This window comes from Alosa pseudoharengus, unplaced genomic scaffold (assembly GCF_046254945.1).
Source record: "Alosa pseudoharengus isolate Yale_2024_CS ecotype anadromous, Long Island Sound unplaced genomic scaffold, YU_APseudo_1.1 YU_APseudo_1.1_scf_22, whole genome shotgun sequence".
Lineage (NCBI taxonomy): Eukaryota > Metazoa > Chordata > Actinopteri > Clupeiformes > Clupeidae > Alosa > Alosa pseudoharengus.
Window position 1 is genome coordinate 28,252,358 of NW_027468680.1, and position 21,146 is coordinate 28,273,503.

The 21,146-nt window shown below is 44.3% G+C and overlaps 1 protein-coding gene across 2 annotated transcripts; it reads right to left on the reverse strand.

Annotated features, from left to right (window-relative positions):
* Positions 1 to 7,294: 7,294 nt before the first annotated feature.
* Positions 7,295 to 13,885, reverse strand: utp25 (UTP25 small subunit processor component). 2 transcript variants are annotated; one of them, XM_076299589.1, is made up of 12 exons: positions 13,752 to 13,885; positions 13,560 to 13,599; positions 13,256 to 13,427; positions 12,804 to 13,067; positions 11,410 to 11,498; positions 10,578 to 10,973; positions 10,202 to 10,418; positions 9,850 to 10,052; positions 9,351 to 9,533; positions 9,052 to 9,161; positions 8,592 to 8,837; positions 7,295 to 8,203 (listed from the first exon to the last, which is right to left on the reverse strand). In XM_076299589.1, exons 1-12 carry the CDS (start codon positions 13,853 to 13,855, stop codon positions 7,948 to 7,950), a joined length of 2,280 nt encoding a protein of 759 aa, XP_076155704.1. In that variant the 5' UTR covers positions 13,856 to 13,885; the 3' UTR covers positions 7,295 to 7,947. The 2 variants fall into 2 exon arrangements, with proteins under 2 accessions (XP_076155704.1, XP_076155703.1); XM_076299588.1 differs by having other exon boundaries at positions 12,804 to 13,070.
* Positions 13,886 to 21,146: the final 7,261 nt, after the last annotated feature.

The window sequence follows — 21,146 nt, forward strand, 5'->3', positions numbered from 1 at the left end:
TCGCCATGATGTTCTGTTTGGACTCAACCAAGGCAAGTGTTTAAAACGGGGAGGGACAGGATGTTGGAATGCCTGAGCGGAGAGGGTGCGTTACAGTGTGGTATGTTCTTGTAGGCTATTATGAAACACCTCGCTTACCTCCTGTTACGAATTTATATCGTCCGCACGCACCACCTACATTTCGAGTGTCTTGACTATAGCCTATCTCCGATGATTGACTTAATCTCAAACGCAAATTATGACACACCTATAGGATAGGCTACTCCTACAAAACAATGGTTCCTGCCTCGCATTGTTTCATTGAGACGTAAAGTCAAAGACAACCTTAAGATATTTTTTTATTAAATGGATAATAATTTCATATAGCTTAAGCTTTAAATTTGCTATTATAATGACCTTCAGAAATGAAGCCTACCTGTTTGCCTTTAGTGTTTAAATTACCCTGCGGGTGTCCCTGAGTCGGGACAATTGCAGTGCCCCCCACCTCCCCCAGCATTCTAAATCAATTGCATGCACCATGTTGCTGTGTAGCATAGTAATATATACACCATTTGAAAGCTTGGACTCTTGGGAATATTTCAATATTTATTGATCTACTTTGAGATACAGATTCACAAGACCTGGTATTGGACCTCAGTTGTATTTCCAAGACAAAATAAATGACCAAGAGGGCATGATCTACAAGGCCTCTGCTTTCAAAAGAGATCAAGCACTTGAATATAAGTCAAAGTAAACAGGGCCATTGTTAGTAGGCGCAGTGTGCAATTTTGAGCAAAAACTCAAAATAATGCTAAAATGATATCTCATATTTAAAGGAACCGTATGTAAGAAATGTAATTCAATTAATCATAAAATGGCCTAGCCTAGAAATCTAGACGCACCCTAGCGGCGGCAAATTAATTTGCTCAGCTTGTACGATTGATTCGATGACTATACATGTCAATGATATAGGATGGCCCGCCAGGCTAAAAATGGCCCTGATTTATCACTAGACATTAGGAAATCATGCTAATTTCAAATACTTATATCACTGACAACAATAGTCCGGCCAGGATATCGTCATTTAAAAAAGTGAAGTTGCAGCCCTCAACTGATGTTGATGTTTACATATTTGTGTTTTAGCCTGATCCGCCACCCTCCACCTATCTAGTAATCACAAAGTCAGTAGTGTTTCGGCATCTGGGTTGCCAGCTCTGCTCTAGTTACCACATCTGCGGTGTACACCGCTCTACAGTATTTTGAAAGTGATTGTAGTACTAGTTTTGGCCAAAATCCTACATACGGTTCCTTTAAGCATCAAATATATATGCCCTCTTTTAATCCAATAGGCTAGCTATAAAGTGTAATTTTGGTGATTGCAGTTTCCCAGCATATTGTGGAAGAAAAGATTCAATAATAAATCACAACTAGCTATTTTAAATTATGTTGATAGCCTACCCTGAGTGAACTATTCATCAAACTTATTTTCATTTTTCAAACTTGAATATTGACGATAATTGTAGGAAATGAAGATAAATTAAGCCAAGGAAATGCATCATGGAAATTAGACCGAAAAACATTCACAAATTGAAAGCTTTTGTGCTCTGCCCCGGATGATAAGTGCTTAGGCAGGCTACTGAGACTCCCCTCCCTTTTCTCCTCTCCAACATCGCTAATGTGTTTTTTCCTCTGCAACAGCAACACTGCCATGTTTAATCAGAATGGGGTTATCAAAGAGAGCACATCCGAGAAAATGTATTATTTTAATTTACATGATGAACTAGGATGTGGAGGCAAAATATGGATCAATCAGTATCAACATTCATTCCAGTTACATAATCCACAAATGTAGCTAAAAAATCTGGTAGACGTTTCTGCACTAAGTTGATCACCATGGCAGATGTTACATAAGATACTCAACAATGAGGTTATAATGGAACAACAGGTCTGTTGTGGTCTCGCTCTGTAGCTGCAAAAAGAATTAAGCAGTCTTAGTATCACCATGGACAGCAGGCAGAAATGTCATATTTCTGAGCCAATTGCATTATTGCATGTTCTATTGTTACAACAAAGCTTGGTTTCACCGATTTCAATTTGTGGTGACCACGTGAGGTTGCAGGCCTCCCTCCATCCATACCATATGTCTTAATTAAGAGGAGTGCTATAACCTTCAGGCTATATCAGTGTTGCTTAGTCAGACAATAGTTCCTGATTTTCTCTCTGCCAAAGATATATAGCAGTAGTGAATCCAGGTCATTTTTAAGAATACCCCTACACCTGTGGCGGACACTGGAGTTAGACATGATGTAACCTTTCATCTTGTATGAAGAGCATCCCATGTATGGATTCAAAGAAGACTTCCCACTGTAATGGTGAATGGCCAAATTGGTAGAGTCTATGAAGGGGTATCAATGTTTGATCATTTTACGGTCTCAATCTCATGACATGAGTTTGGATTCAAACCTACCAAATGGAGTGATTAATAGACCTTACAGCTGGAGAGCAAATCATGATTCCCAGTGCAGCAGAAGTATCCCCAGCAGTATTAGAGCAGCCTCATATATTCTCAGTAAAGAGGGATGTGTTGCATGGCAGTCTTTCCTCTTCCTCTCTCCTCTCTCCCTCAGTCTCGCCATTGTTTTGTATTTCAGTTATTTTTGGCTTGGCATACTGAGAGTCCCATCCTCACGGTTCAACAAGCTTTTTGCTGTTGTCATAGTGATGCTCTGCGTCTTTTTTTAACTCCCATTTGCTCCCATCTGCGAACAGGAAGGCTATCTCTCACAGCTCTGGCATAGCGGTGTTCATCAATTCACCCAGACGATCAAATAGGTCACTTCCTCTGATAATAAGACACACATAGTAATGTTAATGTGAGCAAAAATAATCAACATGTCTGAAAAATGGGTTTTCAAAGCCCTTCTGAAGAGTGTTTGTGAGTGTGTATGAGTGGGGGAGTTGGCGGTATATTCTTATGTGACTCCCTGACCTGCGGGGGTTGTGACATCAATGATGTATACGGACACATCAGTGACAAAGGCCATTGACATTCCCTCTGAGTAAATCATGCAATTTATGTAATGCTTTCACACACTGATATAGATCAACATTAAAATGGAGGGGGACAAACATAAATGGGCCTCAGTAGTCCATGCCATTTGGCTGGTATGGACGGAGTGGAAACAGGTTGGCCATGTTAACCTACAGGCCCAGGTGGCAAGCCTGCTGGCAGAACAGGCTACGGGTCCCCCACGGCCACTGCCATCCTCATGTCAAGGAGAAGTGCCTCTGAGGACGAGGGACCAATCACGGTGCAGCCCCTGAGAACGGAATCAGCAGTCTTGTCAGGTCTGGTGATTTATGCGGCCATCACAGCAGATGGGCTATGGTCCGTCGAGGAAGGTCACATTACGCCACCATCCCATCCCATCCACGGACATAAATCTCCGCAATCACCTCAGTCCATCCCGGTGATCATCCCAGGATAACTGTCAGTGACCAAGGTTGTGGGCCAGATGAGGTTATTAAAACTAATCTTGCAGACTGCCGAGCTCAGATAAGTCTGTTTATTTTAGAACCAGTTTGAGGTGAGCTTTGGAGGAGAGCTGCTGGCTCAACCTCCTGGTGATACTTGGCTTCTGCAATCAGTTGTTCTCTCCACCCAGCAACCCTTTTCTGTCTTTCAGCTCCAGCCTGACTCTCCACACCACTCCAGATCAGCCCTCTTCCGCAGACACGCGGGCCACTGAGGGTTGCCACGGTAACAGGCTTCCCACTCACGGGTAAACTAACGCGGCGGACGTGGTGGAGAATAACAAAGACCAGGCAGGGGTCCTTAATGGATGGAGGAGAGTGAGGTCACCTTCACTGACCAGTATGCTTCGAGGACAGGAATGCCACATTAACGCATCTGCCTGCCCTGCCTTACACACATGGCCACGTAAATCTTATTTTTCATGAATATCTCAGCAAGCTGTTAGCCAAGGCTCAATGTTATGATCATTCATTTAAGATGGTCTAGAGTGCTAAACCCCAGATACGCTCATGTGGTCTGGGTTTGCTCAATTAATCATTATGGAGCTGAGACTTCAGAGTGCCAGTACCACAAAGGATAAAATATCACACTGAAAAATGCCGCTTATAATTAAGGTTATCTGATTAAGGTAAAAGGTATACAGGCAAAGGTTAACAACTAGAAGCAAAATGCCCACTTAAGAGGGGTAACACTTTGCCTGCGGTGGTCCCTTCAGGTAAACAATATTGGCCGTGGACACTCAACACTGCCTCATTCTCAGTGGCACATGGTATCCTCCAGTGTGCGGTGAATACATTGGACACCCTTTTACGCCTCTCTATGCTCCATCTCAAGCGGAGCTTAACAAATGGCCCACCCAACCTGGTTTAAAGTTTAATGAGCACCATTAGTGGGCCAGGAGAGCTGGGTGTACTGCAGTGCTTAGTCATACTACAATACAGCTGGAGGGTAGGGCTACATACGGCATCCAGCATGCAGGAGACATAACATACACAGCTAGGATAGTCCTGCTCCAGCAGTTGCATTTCTGACAATGAATGCCCATTTCCAAACGACAGCCAGACTGGTGAATTGGGGTGGAGTTGGGAGAGAATGTGCCTGGACTGGACCAAGGCCAAGCCACAGAAATGCCCGGCCATATTCATTATTCACAACGACAGTGTGTCTGTGCTTCAGGAAGCGGCAGCCACTTCATCTCCCAGCTGACAAGTGAGAAACAGAGAGTGATGGATGGGCACAGAGAAAGGAGGCTATGGAGTAGGAGAGGGAAGAGAAGAAAACAAAAGTAGAAGGAGAACGAGAAAGCATTCAGAGGCCATCTCTCACTCCACTCGCCACACTTGCATCCATCACCACGGGGTCTTGTTTAACCAAAATATTAGAATCAAGTAGAATCGATAAAACCCGGAAACAGAACCGGTTATCATGTTCAGGAATCGATAAGCAGATAACCCCTTTATTATTGCAAACAAAGACAAGTAAAGATGCACAAGTTTGAGACCTATTTTGAGATTTTCCAAAACAACAAGACCAAGGCCATTAGCAGCTCTAGACTGATCTTTGTGTTTAATGCATATATGGATCAATAGTTGTAAGTAAGCATTCACTTTTTGAATGCTCAGTTAAGGCTTAGGATAGACTAATACTGGAATAAATATACATTTGTAATCTTATCTAAACAATTGACCTGTTCTGGAATCAAAATGACAAATCAAATAGGAATTGGAATCAAATTCAAACGGCCAATACTATGCCCAACCTTACTTTAAACTTAAAAACCAAGAGCTGCTTACATCAACTTCAGCTCTTCTGCTGTCTTTTTAATGTACATCTGAATGCATAGCTGGTCTTGGGTCCCCATAGCTGACTGGTACACTGGCCTACATGAACTGTTGAGTAGACACTCTGCTGGGTTAAATGTCAGCTGCTCTTCCGCCCTCCAGCTGTGCTCAGTGGGCTCCTGCATGTGACAAGGCCGTTGACATTATTACACAACCTCACACCCCAGGCCACCGTGCCAGGGGAAGAGCGGGTGGGGAGGAGAGGCTTTTTCCAAGAAGGGGGAATGGAGGCTGATGTTGGTATTGGTGTTGTAAATACGTACAATCCACATTATCTGTGAAGAGTTGGATATGGATAGGTGGCTTTAAATACCATGTTCTATTCTCTACATCTGACTAACTTATGCATTTATCATGTACACAGACCTTACTGTTCTGGAACTGACACTAGGCAGATGGGTCAGGCCCTTGAGTCGTGGATCTGCTCAAGGGTTCTTCCTATATCTATCTTCAATTCTAGGGAGTTTTTCCTCGCCCCTGTTACCCATGGGCCTTCTTTTCTTTTCTCTGATTGACTCTGTAAAGCTCCATGAGACATGTGTAATGTTTTGGCGCTCTATAAGTAAAATTAAATTGAAATTGAATATTTGGATATCTGTGGATTGTAGATTGCCTTCAGTGAATAAAACAAGGGCTAGGTTCAACCTGGGTCTGATAATCACACTGACTCGTTTACACATTTCTGAGACCTGACCTGATACAGCCTCTCTGTGCTGCCAGCAGTCGATCTGATCACGAGTTTGTCCGGAGAGAGAGGTGCATTGACGGGAAGCTAATTACGTAACATTAAAGAGCAAAGCCGCGTCCATTGGTTTCTACACAAACAAACGCTTTAGGGACCACTGACCGATGTTCAGCTCAATTTGTAATTAAAAGGGGTACAAGACACACATATGGACAGGGCACAACATGGCTGCCCTGTCTTCCTTTCTCTCTACTGACGTCCATTTGCTCAGTCACTCCTCCAGCAAGTGTCCGACTTTGATTTTCGTGGAGTGCGTTTGTAGGTGACCTCTCCCATGATGTAGGGGTGAGGGATTAAAGTGAGCCACCAGTCGAGAGAGACATCGGCACTCTTAGTGGGGGACGGGGGGCGGGTGAACAAGGGGCCGCTGCCGAAGGACTGACACGCGGTCCACCGAGACGAGGGAGGAGGTCAAGCTGAAGCTTTTAAGATGTCACCGGAAGGATCCGGAGCCGAGTAGCATCAGGTGACTGCTGCACCACGTCTGTGGGTGGATGCGTCTAAGTGCTGCTCAAATGATCTATCGACTCTCGCAGGGCTGATTGGCGTTGACATCAATTATAACGGCTGTTTACGCAGCAGCCAGTTTCAAAACGACTGCACTGTACTTCATCATTATTTTGACACATTCCCCTTTTTTGCTCCCAACTCACTGTGGCGACTGGGTATTCCCTCACCGAGCTGATGATTGACACAAGCAGGGAAATTTGTCAATATCAGCCCTGCCCACAGCTGCAGCGGCCCAGTCCACCCATCACCCCATGGCTGCCTAGAGATAACTGCATGGGAGGGCGGGGACTGCACTTCGGCGCCTCCTCTGGAGATTAACGCGGTAGTTTAGAAAAGGGCACATATGTCGATATCCCTCCTTTCAGCATTAAGTCGAGATGAGTGGATGGGGGCTTTATGGGTGATGCAGGCTGGATTGTTCACACTTCAGACCTAACAGCATCTAATCGTTTACTGCAGTGCACGGTAAGAGATGTGATGACTGCTTATGCTCAAAAACACTACCTTTTAGGTTGCTTGGGAAAGACTTAAATAACGTTATGCTTCATAAAGCAACGGGGAACCTCAGGTGCATAGGTCAGGTGTTCAGCACACTGTGTAGGTTAGGTTGCCCAAATATCAATTATTGAGCCAATACCATACTGGCAATCTAGAATTTACATATGCACATCAATGTTGACAATATCAACAAAATCAATTTATTAATTCTATACCTTCTGGACTATACATTAAGTTGTGAAAAATACATAAATGTTAACTGTGGTGAATAATGTGACATAGTTTGCCTTCATCATGACGAATAAGAAATAATGATAAAGAGATGTGCAAGTCCCAAAATATTTCCAAACCTATTTGTATGAAAATAAGCGCCAAATCACATCCTCCTCAAAACCCACAGCAGATGCAATTTCCGGCAATGATGGACGCAACCAGCATCCTGCCCATTTAACTGCAACAGCACCATCTGCATCTTTCTCCATCACACACACACTCGAAAACACTCATGTGCACACACACACACACAGAAACACACACACACACACACACAGTGCCATTGGCTTCCAGAGAAGGTGTGACGGAGCAGACCGACTTCTCCGCAGGCTTTTCAATTTCACAGAGCCCTTCAAGTCAGACAGTCAAAATTAACTCTCCCGTTTTCGCTCCATTTAGGCCTGAGGGAAAAAAAACAGCTGGTTCCTTCCTGCGGCAGAGCAGAGTTTAAATCTGATCTGTGTCTAGTCTAGTGGGTGCTCTTGGGATGCCTACCCCAGTCCAAACCTCTTGTCCTCTTGCATTCTCTCCCTCTCTCTCTCTCTCTCTTTCCGCCCCTCTCTCCCTCACGAGGCCTTGTCCTCGCCGGTGATGAAGAGGTGGACAGGCTTCTTGGACTGCAGCATCTGGGCCGCCCGCTCGGCTCCAGCGATGGCCGCCAGCTTGTGGGCGTCGTAGCGCGAATAGAGGGCCGTGCAGGTCCAGCTGGCCGAGTCCACCCCGTCAGCGCCGGCCTGTAGCATGTTGCACACCTCACTGTAGAACTGGGGGTACGTGGGCAGCCCGTAGAAGATGAGGTGTCGGATCCCCTTTATGGTGTATCTACAGACAGGAGGAACATTGATATGAACACTCCATCAGCCTCTGGTCACAATGCATGCATACATTCTATTATTAACCTTCATCAACTTTTATCCTTCATAGCAACATATGATACGTCATTTCTATCTGTCCATCACCTTTGTAGACAAAGCCTTTTTTTGACCGTAGAAAAAAAACCCTCTTTATTTGCAGTAGTCTCATAGCATATGTAATCCATGGCTAGTAATCTCATCAGGAAAAATCCTGTCAGAGAATTTGAAATGTGACAGAAGTCGGCACAGCCTGTGCTCAACACTGAGCTCCACAAGAGTGGAGAGCATCACTTCACAACATGTTCAGGAAGAGGTGACATTTTATGGTATGAAACCACCTCTGTTCTGTGCCTCACCTCTTGTAGAAGTGGAAGCGCTCGCTGAAGAGGAGGAGCTGGATGTTGCCCTTCTGGAAGTAGTGGCGTGCACGGGACACTTCGGACCGCTGGGAGTACTCCGAGATGCTGGTGAAGTTGGTCTCCTCCTTTTTCAGGTAGTTGCGTATGCGCACAAAGTCAAAGTATGAGGGCACGTAGATGAAGGTGTGGGACATGACCGAGTCTCTGTACTGGGGCAACACTTTGTCCACAAAAAACTGAAACCTGTCAAATGAAAGCAGTCAGTTTAATGGTAGCACTGGATCCATGTATAAACATTGTTTATGATAAAAAAAAAAAAATTATATCAATTGTTGATACACAGTAACAATCTCTATAGTGCCACAGAGCAATAAAAACAGCAAGTAAAAAAACTGCTGTGATCAACAGCACCCTCTAGTGTTCATTATGCTGCATTTTGATTTCCCATGAAACGCACCTCGCATCCTGGTCCATGAAGCTGTCTGCACTGAACAACTGGAAGACGTGCGGCAACTGGACAAGCACCTGGCAGATTGAGCCTGTTTTGGGCAGGTTTTTGGTGGCAACCTTACAAAGACAGACGTAAAAAAGAAAGAAGAATGTAGATAGAAAATAAAGCAATGTTTTTGAGCAATTCAGCAATTCAGTATGGCTCGGTTTGTCACACTGTTTGCCATTTACAGAGCCAGGACTTTGCAGGTTTTTGGAGCACACAAACTGGATAGCATTAGCATTAGCACATGAGTGCAGCCTCACCTGTCCACGGTAGTTGAAGCTGTGCTTGGTCAGAATGTTGTTTATCTGAGGCTCCTGGATGGAGCTGAACACCAGGGTCTGCCGGTAGTACTTAGCCCAGCTGTTCAGGTTCCACATACGCACTCGAGAGAAGTCCACTCCATGGGCGTCCAGCGGCTGCAGGTTCAGGTGCTTCATGACATGCTGACGAATGAACAGGGCTTTGGTCAGACAGCCTTTCAACATGAACATACAGCAAAATGCTAAAGCCATGATTTTAATTCCCCTGAATTACAATAGACTGTACATGGAGTTTCATGTCCTTTACTTGAATACTAGCCTTTAGTCAACAATAACAAAGTTCCCCTTAAGACTTGCAGAATGTGCCAGCACTGTTGAAATACATTTCATATCAAGTTCAACAGGCTCAAGCTCATACAGTAAATGGGCTGTTCTGACTGTAACTCCTTGTTACAAATAATGCAAAATCGCGGGCACTGTGGCTTAGCTGAGGTCATACCAGCACATGCTCCCAGTTCTGCATGAGCAGGACGTCCGCCTGGTCCAGCACCAGCACCTCGATGGACGACAGGAAGTCAAAGTCGCGCTTCTTCTCGCCCTCCACCCCCAGCAGCGTGCGCAGGCCCAGCGGCGAGGCGATGATGATGTCGGACGAGTAGAAGGGGGAAAAGAGACGGATGCTGCGCTTCAATATAGACACACCTACAGGAGCACAAACAGAGGAAAGGACGGACCACTTAATAGGGGTTGACAGATACACTACAAGAACTACAAGCAAATAATTCTCCACTTTGAATATTCTTTTGTGACACTATATGGTCAATAGCAAATAAGTGGAAATGGTCACTCACCTATCCTGAAATGGTCATCAACGTTGCCAGAGAAGATGGCGTGGTAGTCGTCGGGTCGGATGAGGTTGGACGGCCGGTCCTCGGGATCCTCACTGAACTCGTCCTTGAACCTCTTCTTGTTGCTCACGTCCATCTTCTTCTCCTTGGGCTCCAGGAGGTGGATGAAGGTCTGGACCACCTGCAGGACTCCGTCTCGGAAGGGTGCTACGATCAGCACCTATCAGCCAAGAGCAACGTCAGTGCATGGGGAAACAGTAACAGTAAGGAGATGCCTAGAAGAAGTCACACTCACAGTTTCAATTTATCCAAACCATTTTTGAATCCCACATATTAAGACATTACCTTCAGATAGATTTGAGGGTTTTATGAATGTTACCTTTGGTCTGGTGAGGCCTTGGTCTCTGGCATCGTCCTCCCCAATCTTGCCGTCTTTGAGCTGGGCGTTGTGGGTCAGCACGTTGGAGTTTGCCTTCAGCACATGGTTGAGGACATGCAGGCAGTAGGTGCTCCTCACCTCCTTTGCATCAGTCAGAGGCGAGCACTCAGGGACATACACATCCCTATAGGTCCCCATGAGACCCAGCAGCTCCCTCTGCAGGTCGCTCAGCTCCTCCTGCTGTGGGGCACCCTGCGGCTGAAGGGCTTGGTTCAGGGAGGCCCAGTTGGCCTGAAGGGCCTTGTGAAGAGGGGGAATGCCCACGCTGGATGCTTGTCCTGGGGCTGGAAACCTCTCCAGGCAAGAGGTGCTGATAAGGTTGCCCAGCCTGGGCCACTGTATGGAGGAACGTGATATGTTTATACGAGAGATATGATATATTTAAACATGTGATGACAATTCTTTTTTATGAGCTCTACAAAGTTGGGCGAGAGTTATAAATATATTTTTATTTGAATAAAGACATAAAGACATTCTTGAAGTCTTCTATAATTTGACCTGCTGATAAAATAAATAAATTAATTAAAAACTACTCTAGCCCCACTTAGAACTGTTCAAATATATACACACACACACACATATATATATATATATATATATATATATATTAATCTAAAACACTCATATCTTTAAAAATATTATTGAAAGGTCCATAGATTTGAGAATCTGTCTGGAGTAAGCCAGGTCAGCTGAGTACAAATCTGTGCAAATCTGTTAGAGTCATATGGTTAAATTACAATCAGGTCAGACAATTCAAGAGGTTGAGGCTTACCTTGACCTGGGTCTTAGTTCTTCTGCCATCTGCGATCAACTTCACCTCCTCTTCACTAAGTTCTGTATCCACGTGTTTCAAGAAAGGGTCTAGCAGGAAGACCAAAGAACCCCATCCGTAATCATATCAAAAAGTCCTCATTCCATATCAAGCTCCCACATCAGTTCATTGCTGATATGACAAGTATTTCTATTGGATGATATGGAATCTGGAATATTATCTGTGATTCTAGTACTTAAAGGAACCATATGTAAGTAATGTATTTCAATTAATCATATAATGGCCCTGAAATGTCACTAGACATTAAGAAATCATGTTAATTTCAAATACTTATATCACTGACAACAGTAGTCCAGCCAGGATATTGTCATTTAAAAAGTGAAGTTGCAGCCCTCAACTGTTGTTGATGTTGTGTTTTGTCATGTCATGTTGTGATTTGGCCTGATGCGCCACCCTCCACCTATCTACTGATCACGAAGTCAGTAGTGTTTCAGCATCCGGGTTGGCAACCTCGAGTCAGGGGGGAGAGGGAGGGGATAAATCAGTGTACAGTAATTTGAAAGTGATTGCAGTACCAGTTTTGCCTAGCCTCGTGAGACCATCCTGATCTCGCGAGCTTCAGGGTTTCACTCGCAGATCAGTCTGGATACTTTCCGTTAAAGAAAATTTGGAGCAGTTCACCAAACGAACGTCCAATCAGCGTTGGCTTTGAGGCGGGTTGAGGTGTGACGCAACGAACAACATGACGGCATCCACAGAGATGAGCATAGCTATCGCGCAAGTTTTATTCAAATTAGAAAGTATTCCTGGGTAAACTGTGAAGCTATGAGTCTCAGCCATGCAGCTGGGAGGAATGAACGACACAGACATCCTCCACGGCTGATTCCAGTTCATAATGGAGGAATATACTATCTTCAGAAGTGTAGGGCCTACCGTGAAAACTTGATGGGAATTGTCGTTGATTAGGTTCATAAATGGTAAGTTAAAACATCTTAACGTTTGTCACGTTACCTAACTTAATTGTATGTTAAACGGCATTAGAAGAATACTTTGTTCATGTAATTGGTTGATTTGGCCCGTCGATAACCAACAAAGGTGGTGATAGACAGATGGTTTATCCAATCAGCTAACCAGTATGTCCGCCCCTTCCCAAAAGTTCTTCAATGAAAAGTTCCCAGATGGATATGCGGAGCAAATCCATCTGGCGGAGTCAGGTTAAGTTTTGCCCACAATCTTACATATGGTTCCTTTAAATAGCAGGTTTTGTTTACACCCATAAATGTGTTTAAAACTCACATAATAAGCACAACATATTAACGAAGTGTGTAAGTAGATAGATAGATACTTTGTTGATCCCCAAGGGGAAATTCAAGTAAGTATCAGTCATCTCTCACCTTCCTCCCCTTGAGTGGTGGTGTCATCTGCTTCATCCGGATCTCCCTCTGCTGTGATGTTGCTCTCCAGACAGAACTGAGACTCGTGCTTCTTGTCTGTGAATTCATCTCCTGCTTGGCCTACCTCAGGGTCATCATCACCATCCAATGCTCCACCAGCTTCCACTACCACTTCATCCTCCTTAAGAACTGGACCAGGATCATCCTCTTCCTCATCTGCTACTTCTTCTTCGACACCATCTTGCTCAGATTCAAGTCCACTTCCTTCTGCAAGTGATTATCATAGGTTGTGCATCATAGGCTGTGCAGGAAGGAACTACTTACTATTCCAAACAAACCAGGTAAGGAAAGGATTGTGTAGGTTATAGGACTAGACAAGTATATGACAGCTCTAACCATAGGAGTTATACATGAGCCCGTTTCCTATTAGAAATTCTCTGATCATACATTACCTTCTTCGATTAATTCTTCCTCCTCTTCATCACTCTCGTCCTCCTCACTGTCAGTCTCCGGCTGCATCAACGTGCCCAGTAGTTTCTGATAGGCTGATGGCTGCTCCTCCGGCTCGAGGTCATCATCGCTTTCATCAATATTCTTTCGCTGCGGTCGCTGTGGACTGTCACGCTGAAGTAACAGGGAAAACACTGAGGTCAACAAACCACCTCTAACTACATCGACAGCATGCAAAATAATATCATCTTGGGTAGCAAGTCATCTGAAATGATCAATCCAGCTCAAACATGGATGGTTACTCACCAGATGTACAATCTGTGTCCTCTCGGTCTTGTCACTAACACTAAGAGAATTAAAGAGAAAAAATATTTAGCACTCGAACCAGATTTTATGGGACAAGTACCCTTAGCTTGCCGTCTTGCTAGCTGCACACTCTCTTACTAGCTATGTGGCTCACATGTAGGCTACACCAGCGGAACAACATCTCCAACTTACTTGTCGTGGAAGGGATGTTCTTCGCCAAACTCCTTCAAGTGTTTTTTCTGCTTCTTTGTTAATCTGCTAATAGTATCGTGTTGTCTATTCTGTCTCTTCCCCATGTTGTTGACACGCTTGCCAGCGAACCCATGTGTTCCAATGAGTTCTCTGGTATTTGAACATTTTCATTCGTGAGATAAGCATGTGCTGCCACCTATAAAATCGGAGTATACATGACAGGTAAATTAGAGCACCCTCTTGCGCATGTACAGAGTAACTAGACTAATTAGATATAAAGACAAGTAAAGGGCATGCTCGTTTGTGGCATTTGAAAGCACTTCACACGAGTCCCATCACAATAAAAGAAATATGGAAACATCAAGGACTGAACAAATGAGACAGATTTCCCTGACTAATTTAAGTTGGAGAAATTTAGCAATTTACTAATTTAGGGTAGCCTAATTCAAACCAGTTGCTGAGTTGGAATTATAGATCTCTAAAGGCTATTTAGCTAGTTGTTTCAGTTTTAGTTGAATATCACACAAATTCTTAGGCAAACACATTGGATTTTTCCTAAATTCAGAATGTCATGAGAATGGATCTGATTGTGTCTTTTGGACTAATGTGCCTCCATGCAGGTCAATTTGGCATGTGTCTTGAAAAAAAAAAAAAAAATGGGAAAAGCATCCAAACCAACTTTCCTCCAATTTTGATCAGGCCAAGTGCAGGCAGTTTGATCACTGAAAATTGTTCCATTACAATAACTGAGAACATCTGCAGAAAAAAAGTATACAGTAAATTTTAATGTTAATAATTAATTTTTTTGTTGCACCAAGGAACTGATTTCAGTTCCTCCCACCCATTACCATATGCTAGACTGATCAAATGCCTCAGATTTTGAAAACATATGCCCTGCTTGTGATTAAAATGGCTATTAATATCTCGGGGGCAGCCATCCAGGGAAAACAAGTAAGGCTGAAATAAATGAGCCACACACTTAACTGCCTAAAGGTGATTCATAAACACTCAAAAGGTTAGGAAAACATAGTGTGGTGCCAGGCCGATGAGGGAGTGAACCAGCCCCCATACTCTCCTCTACTCTCAGCCTGTCAAAGGGGGGGGGGGGGCGAGGAGCCGTACTCCAGGAGGGAGCGCTGAGTGAATCATTGGATCTCCGTCCACTGGAGGCGGCCCATTCAAAGTAAGAGTACACAGGCGTGTCGCAGGCTGGGCAACGTTCCACATCTTGACGGTCCACTGGAACCACGGATATGTAGAGGTCAGCGAAAGCCCAGGATGATATCAGGTCCTGGTGGACTGTATAGGGACGGTCCTGCCAGAGTATGTGTATGCTGTTGTGTTATGCCGCTATGATACATGGCAAAGAGGCACTAAAAGCTCATGAAAAAGAGCCGTTATACTAGGAGCATTCCTACATTATTTGCACATGTTCTGGCACACTGAGCCTGCAAAGGAATCTCTACACTCATACACTATTCGGGTCCTTGCATGCAAATATTTTTCCCCTGCAGAATCTGTCATTTCATCACTCTAAAAAACACAATCATTTATAGTGACCTCTGACAGCTGTGAAGCATGTGTAGGGAAAAGATTTTCTTGAAGTGCCTTCCAACTTATTAAAAAATACTGAAGACGAAGCAACCCCAGTTTGTGAAAAAGAACATGTTTACAGGGTACTTGTTAAATTGCCCACATCAAAATCAAAGTAGCTATAAATTTTAATTGGGAGCGGTGTACGCTTTCAAGGCTTGCCCAATGGCAGATGTTTATGAAGAGGGTTGATGTGTGTGGTGTGTGTGTGTGTTGTATGTGAGTGTATTTGTGTTTGTGTGTGTGCCTGTATTCAGCACAGATGTTGAATAATTTACTAAACTTTCCTACACAAAACTCTAATTTGTGCTACACTATTTGTGTCATTTATCTCACCTCAGACATGCAAATAGTTTAGCTTCTGTGCAACATCAACGAATAGAAAATGTCTATCCTTGTCCTCATCTCATTTTTGACCTCTTGACAGCAGGTAGTCTGCAGGTAGGCAGTTGTGTGAATCAGTTCATGGTGTTCTGGTATTCTTGCTGCTTAATGTATGAATATGTGCTTGTGTGGTGTCGTATCATTGTTGATCAGCATACATGTGTGTGTGTGTGTGTGTGTGTGTGTGTGTGTGTGGCTAGACAGGTGCTAAGTAACGTGCACAAACATGCTCACCTGTCATGATTCATTTGGTGCAACTGAGCTGAACTCAAGTGAAGTCAAACGTTATATCTATTGTTGCCATGTTTCCTGTAACACACTCTCATAGATTGTACATAAAGGTTTAGGTTCAGTTCCCAGTTTATCAATTCATGGTTTCACATTTCAAAATCACAGGAGAGAAATTAATAAGATGCTTTGGCAATGGGACCACACACACACCATTCAGGCAGCAGCAGCACACACACACACACAGACCCTCCAGGCCACTGAAGACAAGTTTATGCATATGATATTGCAAAACAAATGTTCCCCTTTGTGTCTGCATGTACATTGGCACTAATACCAATGTTTTGTGGGTCTAGACATGTACTTAATATTCCGCAGTTATGACTCATTAGGTAAATTAAATACACCCACAAAGATATATGTTGATGCAATTAAATTACCAGAACATTTCTGTTATGATTGGACGCTATCGAACATATGACAAAATGCGTCAAAGGAGAAGCTGTCACAACTGGTAACGTCTTTTAAAAAGGTGTGTCCCTCCTTTCAAAGGAATCCTAACTAGCCCGAGGTATGTTTTCTGGTTGGCATACAGAGTCAAAAACAGCCCACTCTCCCTCGACACCCGTACGCCTCAAGTGGCAACAAGCTTCCACATTCAACCTTTTATTGTGAATCGATGTTGCAACAGCAGGCTGAAACTGGAGAGGCCGCAGGAACAAGTGCTGGTGGAGAGCCAGTGGAGTGGCCCCGAGCCTAGGGCTCACCTGCAGGAGCACACGCACGCACACACACACACACACACACACACACACACACACACACACACACACACACACACACACACACACACACACACACACAGAGTGGGGAAGGGTTTTTTGATGCCTCCTGATGAATAGAGCTTTGTGTGTGAGCCCTGAATGCTCACGTTGTCTCTGTCCGGGTGTCTGTGTTTGCAAGCGTCTGTGGAATGAGGCCTGTTGCGTCTCAACTGCTTTGTGCGTTCATTTACTTTGCCACTGTGCCAACTGAAGATACCTGTCCTGAAAGCGATGAATAGGTATGATAATAAACCCACCCACAGGGCCGGTGCTGTCTTCCATTAACCACATTCAGAGCTATATACAGCTGTAAGTATTATTCATGTTAGAACGTCTTTACTTATGAATTATTAAAGAATCAATATATTGTTCATTCAGGACTGCCATGTGCATATGAATGCGTTATTATTTGTCATCATCTATCATCAAGTTTATCATCAGGGAAAGGATATTTGAGGATAGTTCTAATTAATCAAGTCAGGCCTCTAGTTAGAGTAATGAATTGACCTTGTGTGTTACTTATTGAAGAGTTGACCGATTAAGGTCCACTGTCCAAATATAAAATGCCAACAAGTTAAGTTTTAGGCCTCAGTCAATTTAAGCACTTAAAACAGATCTCTTTTCACCCCAACAGTCCGCCCTCTTTGGCCTCAATGCAAAATGAAATGTTTCATTTCAACATTAATCATCTTTAAAATTGGCAGTGACTGTTGGGAAAATGGGCCCATTAATGTAATGCCCATTAATGCCCATTCATTTTTGGCTGATTGTCAGTCTATTATCCCAATTAGAATGGTTGTTCACATCCCTTTATCATTCTTTCATATGACCACCATGTTTATGCCCATCACAGTCCTAGATTCCATAGAGCCCCTTGTCAGCACTTGACAGGATATCAGAGCAGAAAGCCAACTGTGTATATCACTGTCCACACAAACCAACTCACGCGGTTCGCACTGCTTATATTATAACTTAGTGGGAACCCACAAAACGAGATCTACAAAGTGGGGCAGCGCCGATCGCCCAAGCCACGGTGGTTTTCGTTGCTTTCGTTCCTCGCCCACCCTTTCATCCTTCCCGCCGTCTTTTTCGCCCGGCTCCCACTCAAGGTAAACACTGCGGCGCAGTCGCACAGTTGTTCATTTCTCCTCTCGGTAGGGCGGCTGTCATTCAATCTCGTCCTTGGCTTACTTTTTGGGGATGAGGCTTCGCATCCTCACCGGGGTTCCCGCGTTTCTGGGCATCCACCGCGCCGCTAGCCCAGCGCTTCGGCTCTCCTGGCTCGCCGTCCCTCCAGAGGAGCGCGTGTGAAAAGTGAGATGTTAGAATAGCAGTCCGCACAGTGGCACACAGGGCATGGGTGTTTTCACTCAAGGAAAAACCTCACAGGTCAAGCCAAGTTATTTTAATTTGAAAACGTATTTTTTTTTTTCATTCTTTCTTTCTCTCTCCCTATCTCCGTTTCTGAGAGCGCTCGTAGCTGGGAAAATATGAATATGTGTGGCACGCATGGGAAGAAGGGAGAGACCCACACCACAAGGCAGTAGGAGATCTTCATATCTCATCCCACAGGCCTACAGCAGTTAACACCAGGATGGATCGGGCCTGAGTGTGCCGTAGATCAGGAGGTGACTCAGATGCCAGGTCTCCTCTTACCCTATGTCACAGACATATTTCGAAGTAAACATGTCCACATTTCTTTCTCTCTTAAAAGTTTATAAACCACAGATACTCAAAGTAACACACTGTAAAGAGTGCTGGCCATCTCTGATGCTTTACGGTGTCAGTGGGCAATGGACAGGCATCAGATCCTGAGCCAACTCCTTGAGCAGTGGAGCACATCTACAGTATAACATATAAGAGTCAGGGGGTAAAGACTTGGCAAGAGAAAGTGGTGACTGACAAAAAATGGCAAGTCTTAAAAACATACAGGTTTTATTTTCTGCCATGGAAAACACAAGGAGTGTGTCTAAGCACAGGCACACACACACACACACACACACACTAACACACACACATAAACACACACACACACACTTACACACACACACAAACACACACACACACACAGAGGGAGAGAGAGAGAGACAGACAGACAGACAGACACACACACATGCACATCTCACACACACATTCATATACATTTCATATGTTTTCAATAGTGTTTACATGATTAGGGAGCTGCCATACCTCTGTGCATTCTGGATCTCGTTCCCACCTATTTATCGAATATCATGCCCCTGTAACCTGGCACCCATGACACTCTGGACGACAGAGAGATTGCATCTGTTGAATTGGTCACGCTTCATTAATATGCAGACGAAAGATTGCTCGACTGCGGGAACCGAGCGTATCTGATTAGGACGGTAAAAGCCCTCACCACAGCCAATACTCATTTCATGGCAAAGAGCGAGGGGAGATGAGGGGAGGGGGATTTGGGTGTTGGGTCATGTAGCAGAAAAATCAGACGCGCCCGATGCTTCACCGTGGGCAGCGGGGCTCTTCTGTCCAGGGGCCCCGAGGATCCCTGTCATCTCCCTGGTGTCTCCCCGGCGCAATCAGCCAAGGTGACGAGATGGCCGTGGCTGAGGCCTCCTGGGTAATCGAGCGTGGAGCAGGGTAGTGGGGGTGGAGGTGGAGGTGGTGGTGGTGGGGGGGGGTGAGTGGCCACTGCCGTTTCTGCTTGTCCCGCTCGTCAGATGTAACGGAGCGAGCGGCTCAGGTTACGATGACTCTGAGGGGGAGGGGGGCAGACTTGGATCTTGTGTGTGATCCCTTGTCCTGCATGTGCGGTGGGCACAGCACAGGGCCCTGCTTGAAGGATGCCTTTTTTCACAGGAGCCTCTCTCGTATGTGTGTGGACAGCTCACATGTGGTTACGCTTATGCTCAAAAATGTGGCGTAAATGCCTGCGCTTTAAGCTCATTAAAACAAGACGGGCTGGATTAATTGACCTCTCTGTATTATTTTTTTATATAGACTTTAGATGAGAAATAAAGATTATGTTTGGCACACACAACTGAACAAAGTTGCTCTTTGTGGGGTAAATCAGGTCAAAATGAAAGCAAACCACAGGTGTTCCTCTTTGTGCATTGTATGCCCTGTTTATTGCTATTGAAAATGTCGCAATTGTTCTCAGGATAACCAACACAGATAAATCAATGTCATCAATATAAATCAATGCCCTGACTTACAACGGTTACACAACCACAGCTACGGATCTGTTAATTAATGTGATCTTGACGTTGATTTTGCAAGCTTCTCCTTTTCACAAAGAACTACTGTAACATTGATTCTCTCTACTGGGTGTCAGTGTCAGCTTCCCATGCCGAGATAATAACTTTCATAACAAAGGTTGTTCTGTAAAGGCCTGAAACCTGTTTCTCCCACCTAACAGCTTGAACGTATCTGTCACGTATCAGGTTTAATGTTAAATAAATGCTGAAAGAGAAAGAGAGAAAGAGAGAGAGAAAGAAAGAAAGAGAGAGAGATTCATGATAGTACACCATCTTGAAATGTGTATAATAATGCACATATGTTTGTCCATATGGGGCTGTTGGTTTGTTTTGGCCTGATTATTTGATTAAGCATAGATCATTCAAGGCTATGTCACCATGACTAATTATGTGGTTTGTGGTTGTGCTGTAAAAACCTTAAAGAGACCTAACTCACTGACGGATCTATCCACTAGATGTCCCCATATTCAAGCTGATGTGTGAATCGGCCGAACGCTGCCCTCAGAGTGACAAACAGGCAGCCCAAACCTGCAGCACAAAATCACCGAGCTAATTAGAAACATTTGCACATTCCCTTTCTTCTTATTGACTTGAACTTTAAAAATAGAGTCTTACAGTAACAGTGCAAATGTTGCAATCTCAAAGTAACATTCCTTTTTGATCTGTTCCATCAAACTCTCCTGTAGGCTTAATTCCATGAAACATCCGTCTGTATTGTAACTCACCACGGGAACAGGACATGCCCATATATATGATCATGCATCTCCCTCCTCTGTGTCCAGTGATTTTATCATTTGCAAGAGATACATTTTCCACTGCTTAATCGTCCAAATTTCAGTGATGTGTCCCTCTCCTGTGGCCATCAGTGCGATGACACAATTATTTACCCAGTATGACTTGGCGAAATATGCGAGGGATGAGGAAAAGTTCATCGTGTGATTTCAGGGGCCATCAGAGACAGGGTGTCAAGGGGCGAGTGCTTCCTCCATGATATCATTGTGAAGAAGAAGAAGAAGAAGAAGAAGAAGAAGAAGAAGAAGAAGAAGAAGAAGAAGAAGAAGAAGAGGAGAAAAAAACTGGGAAAATAAAAAAAGAGACTGAACAAATTACAAAAGAGTCTCAGTAGGATG

Coding starts and splice junctions, on each gene's coding strand:
- utp25 (XM_076299588.1), bottom strand. CDS start 13,855: ATGGGGAAGAGACAGAATAGACAACACGATACTATTAGCAGATTAACA. Junction 10,419..10,577: donor AAGGCCTCACCAGACCAAAG/GTAACATTCATA, acceptor CTTGGCTGATAG/GTGCTGATCGTAGCACCCTT. Junction 9,534..9,849: donor AGAACTGGGAGCATGTGCTG/GTATGACCTCAG, acceptor TTCATTCGTCAG/CATGTCATGAAGCACCTGAA.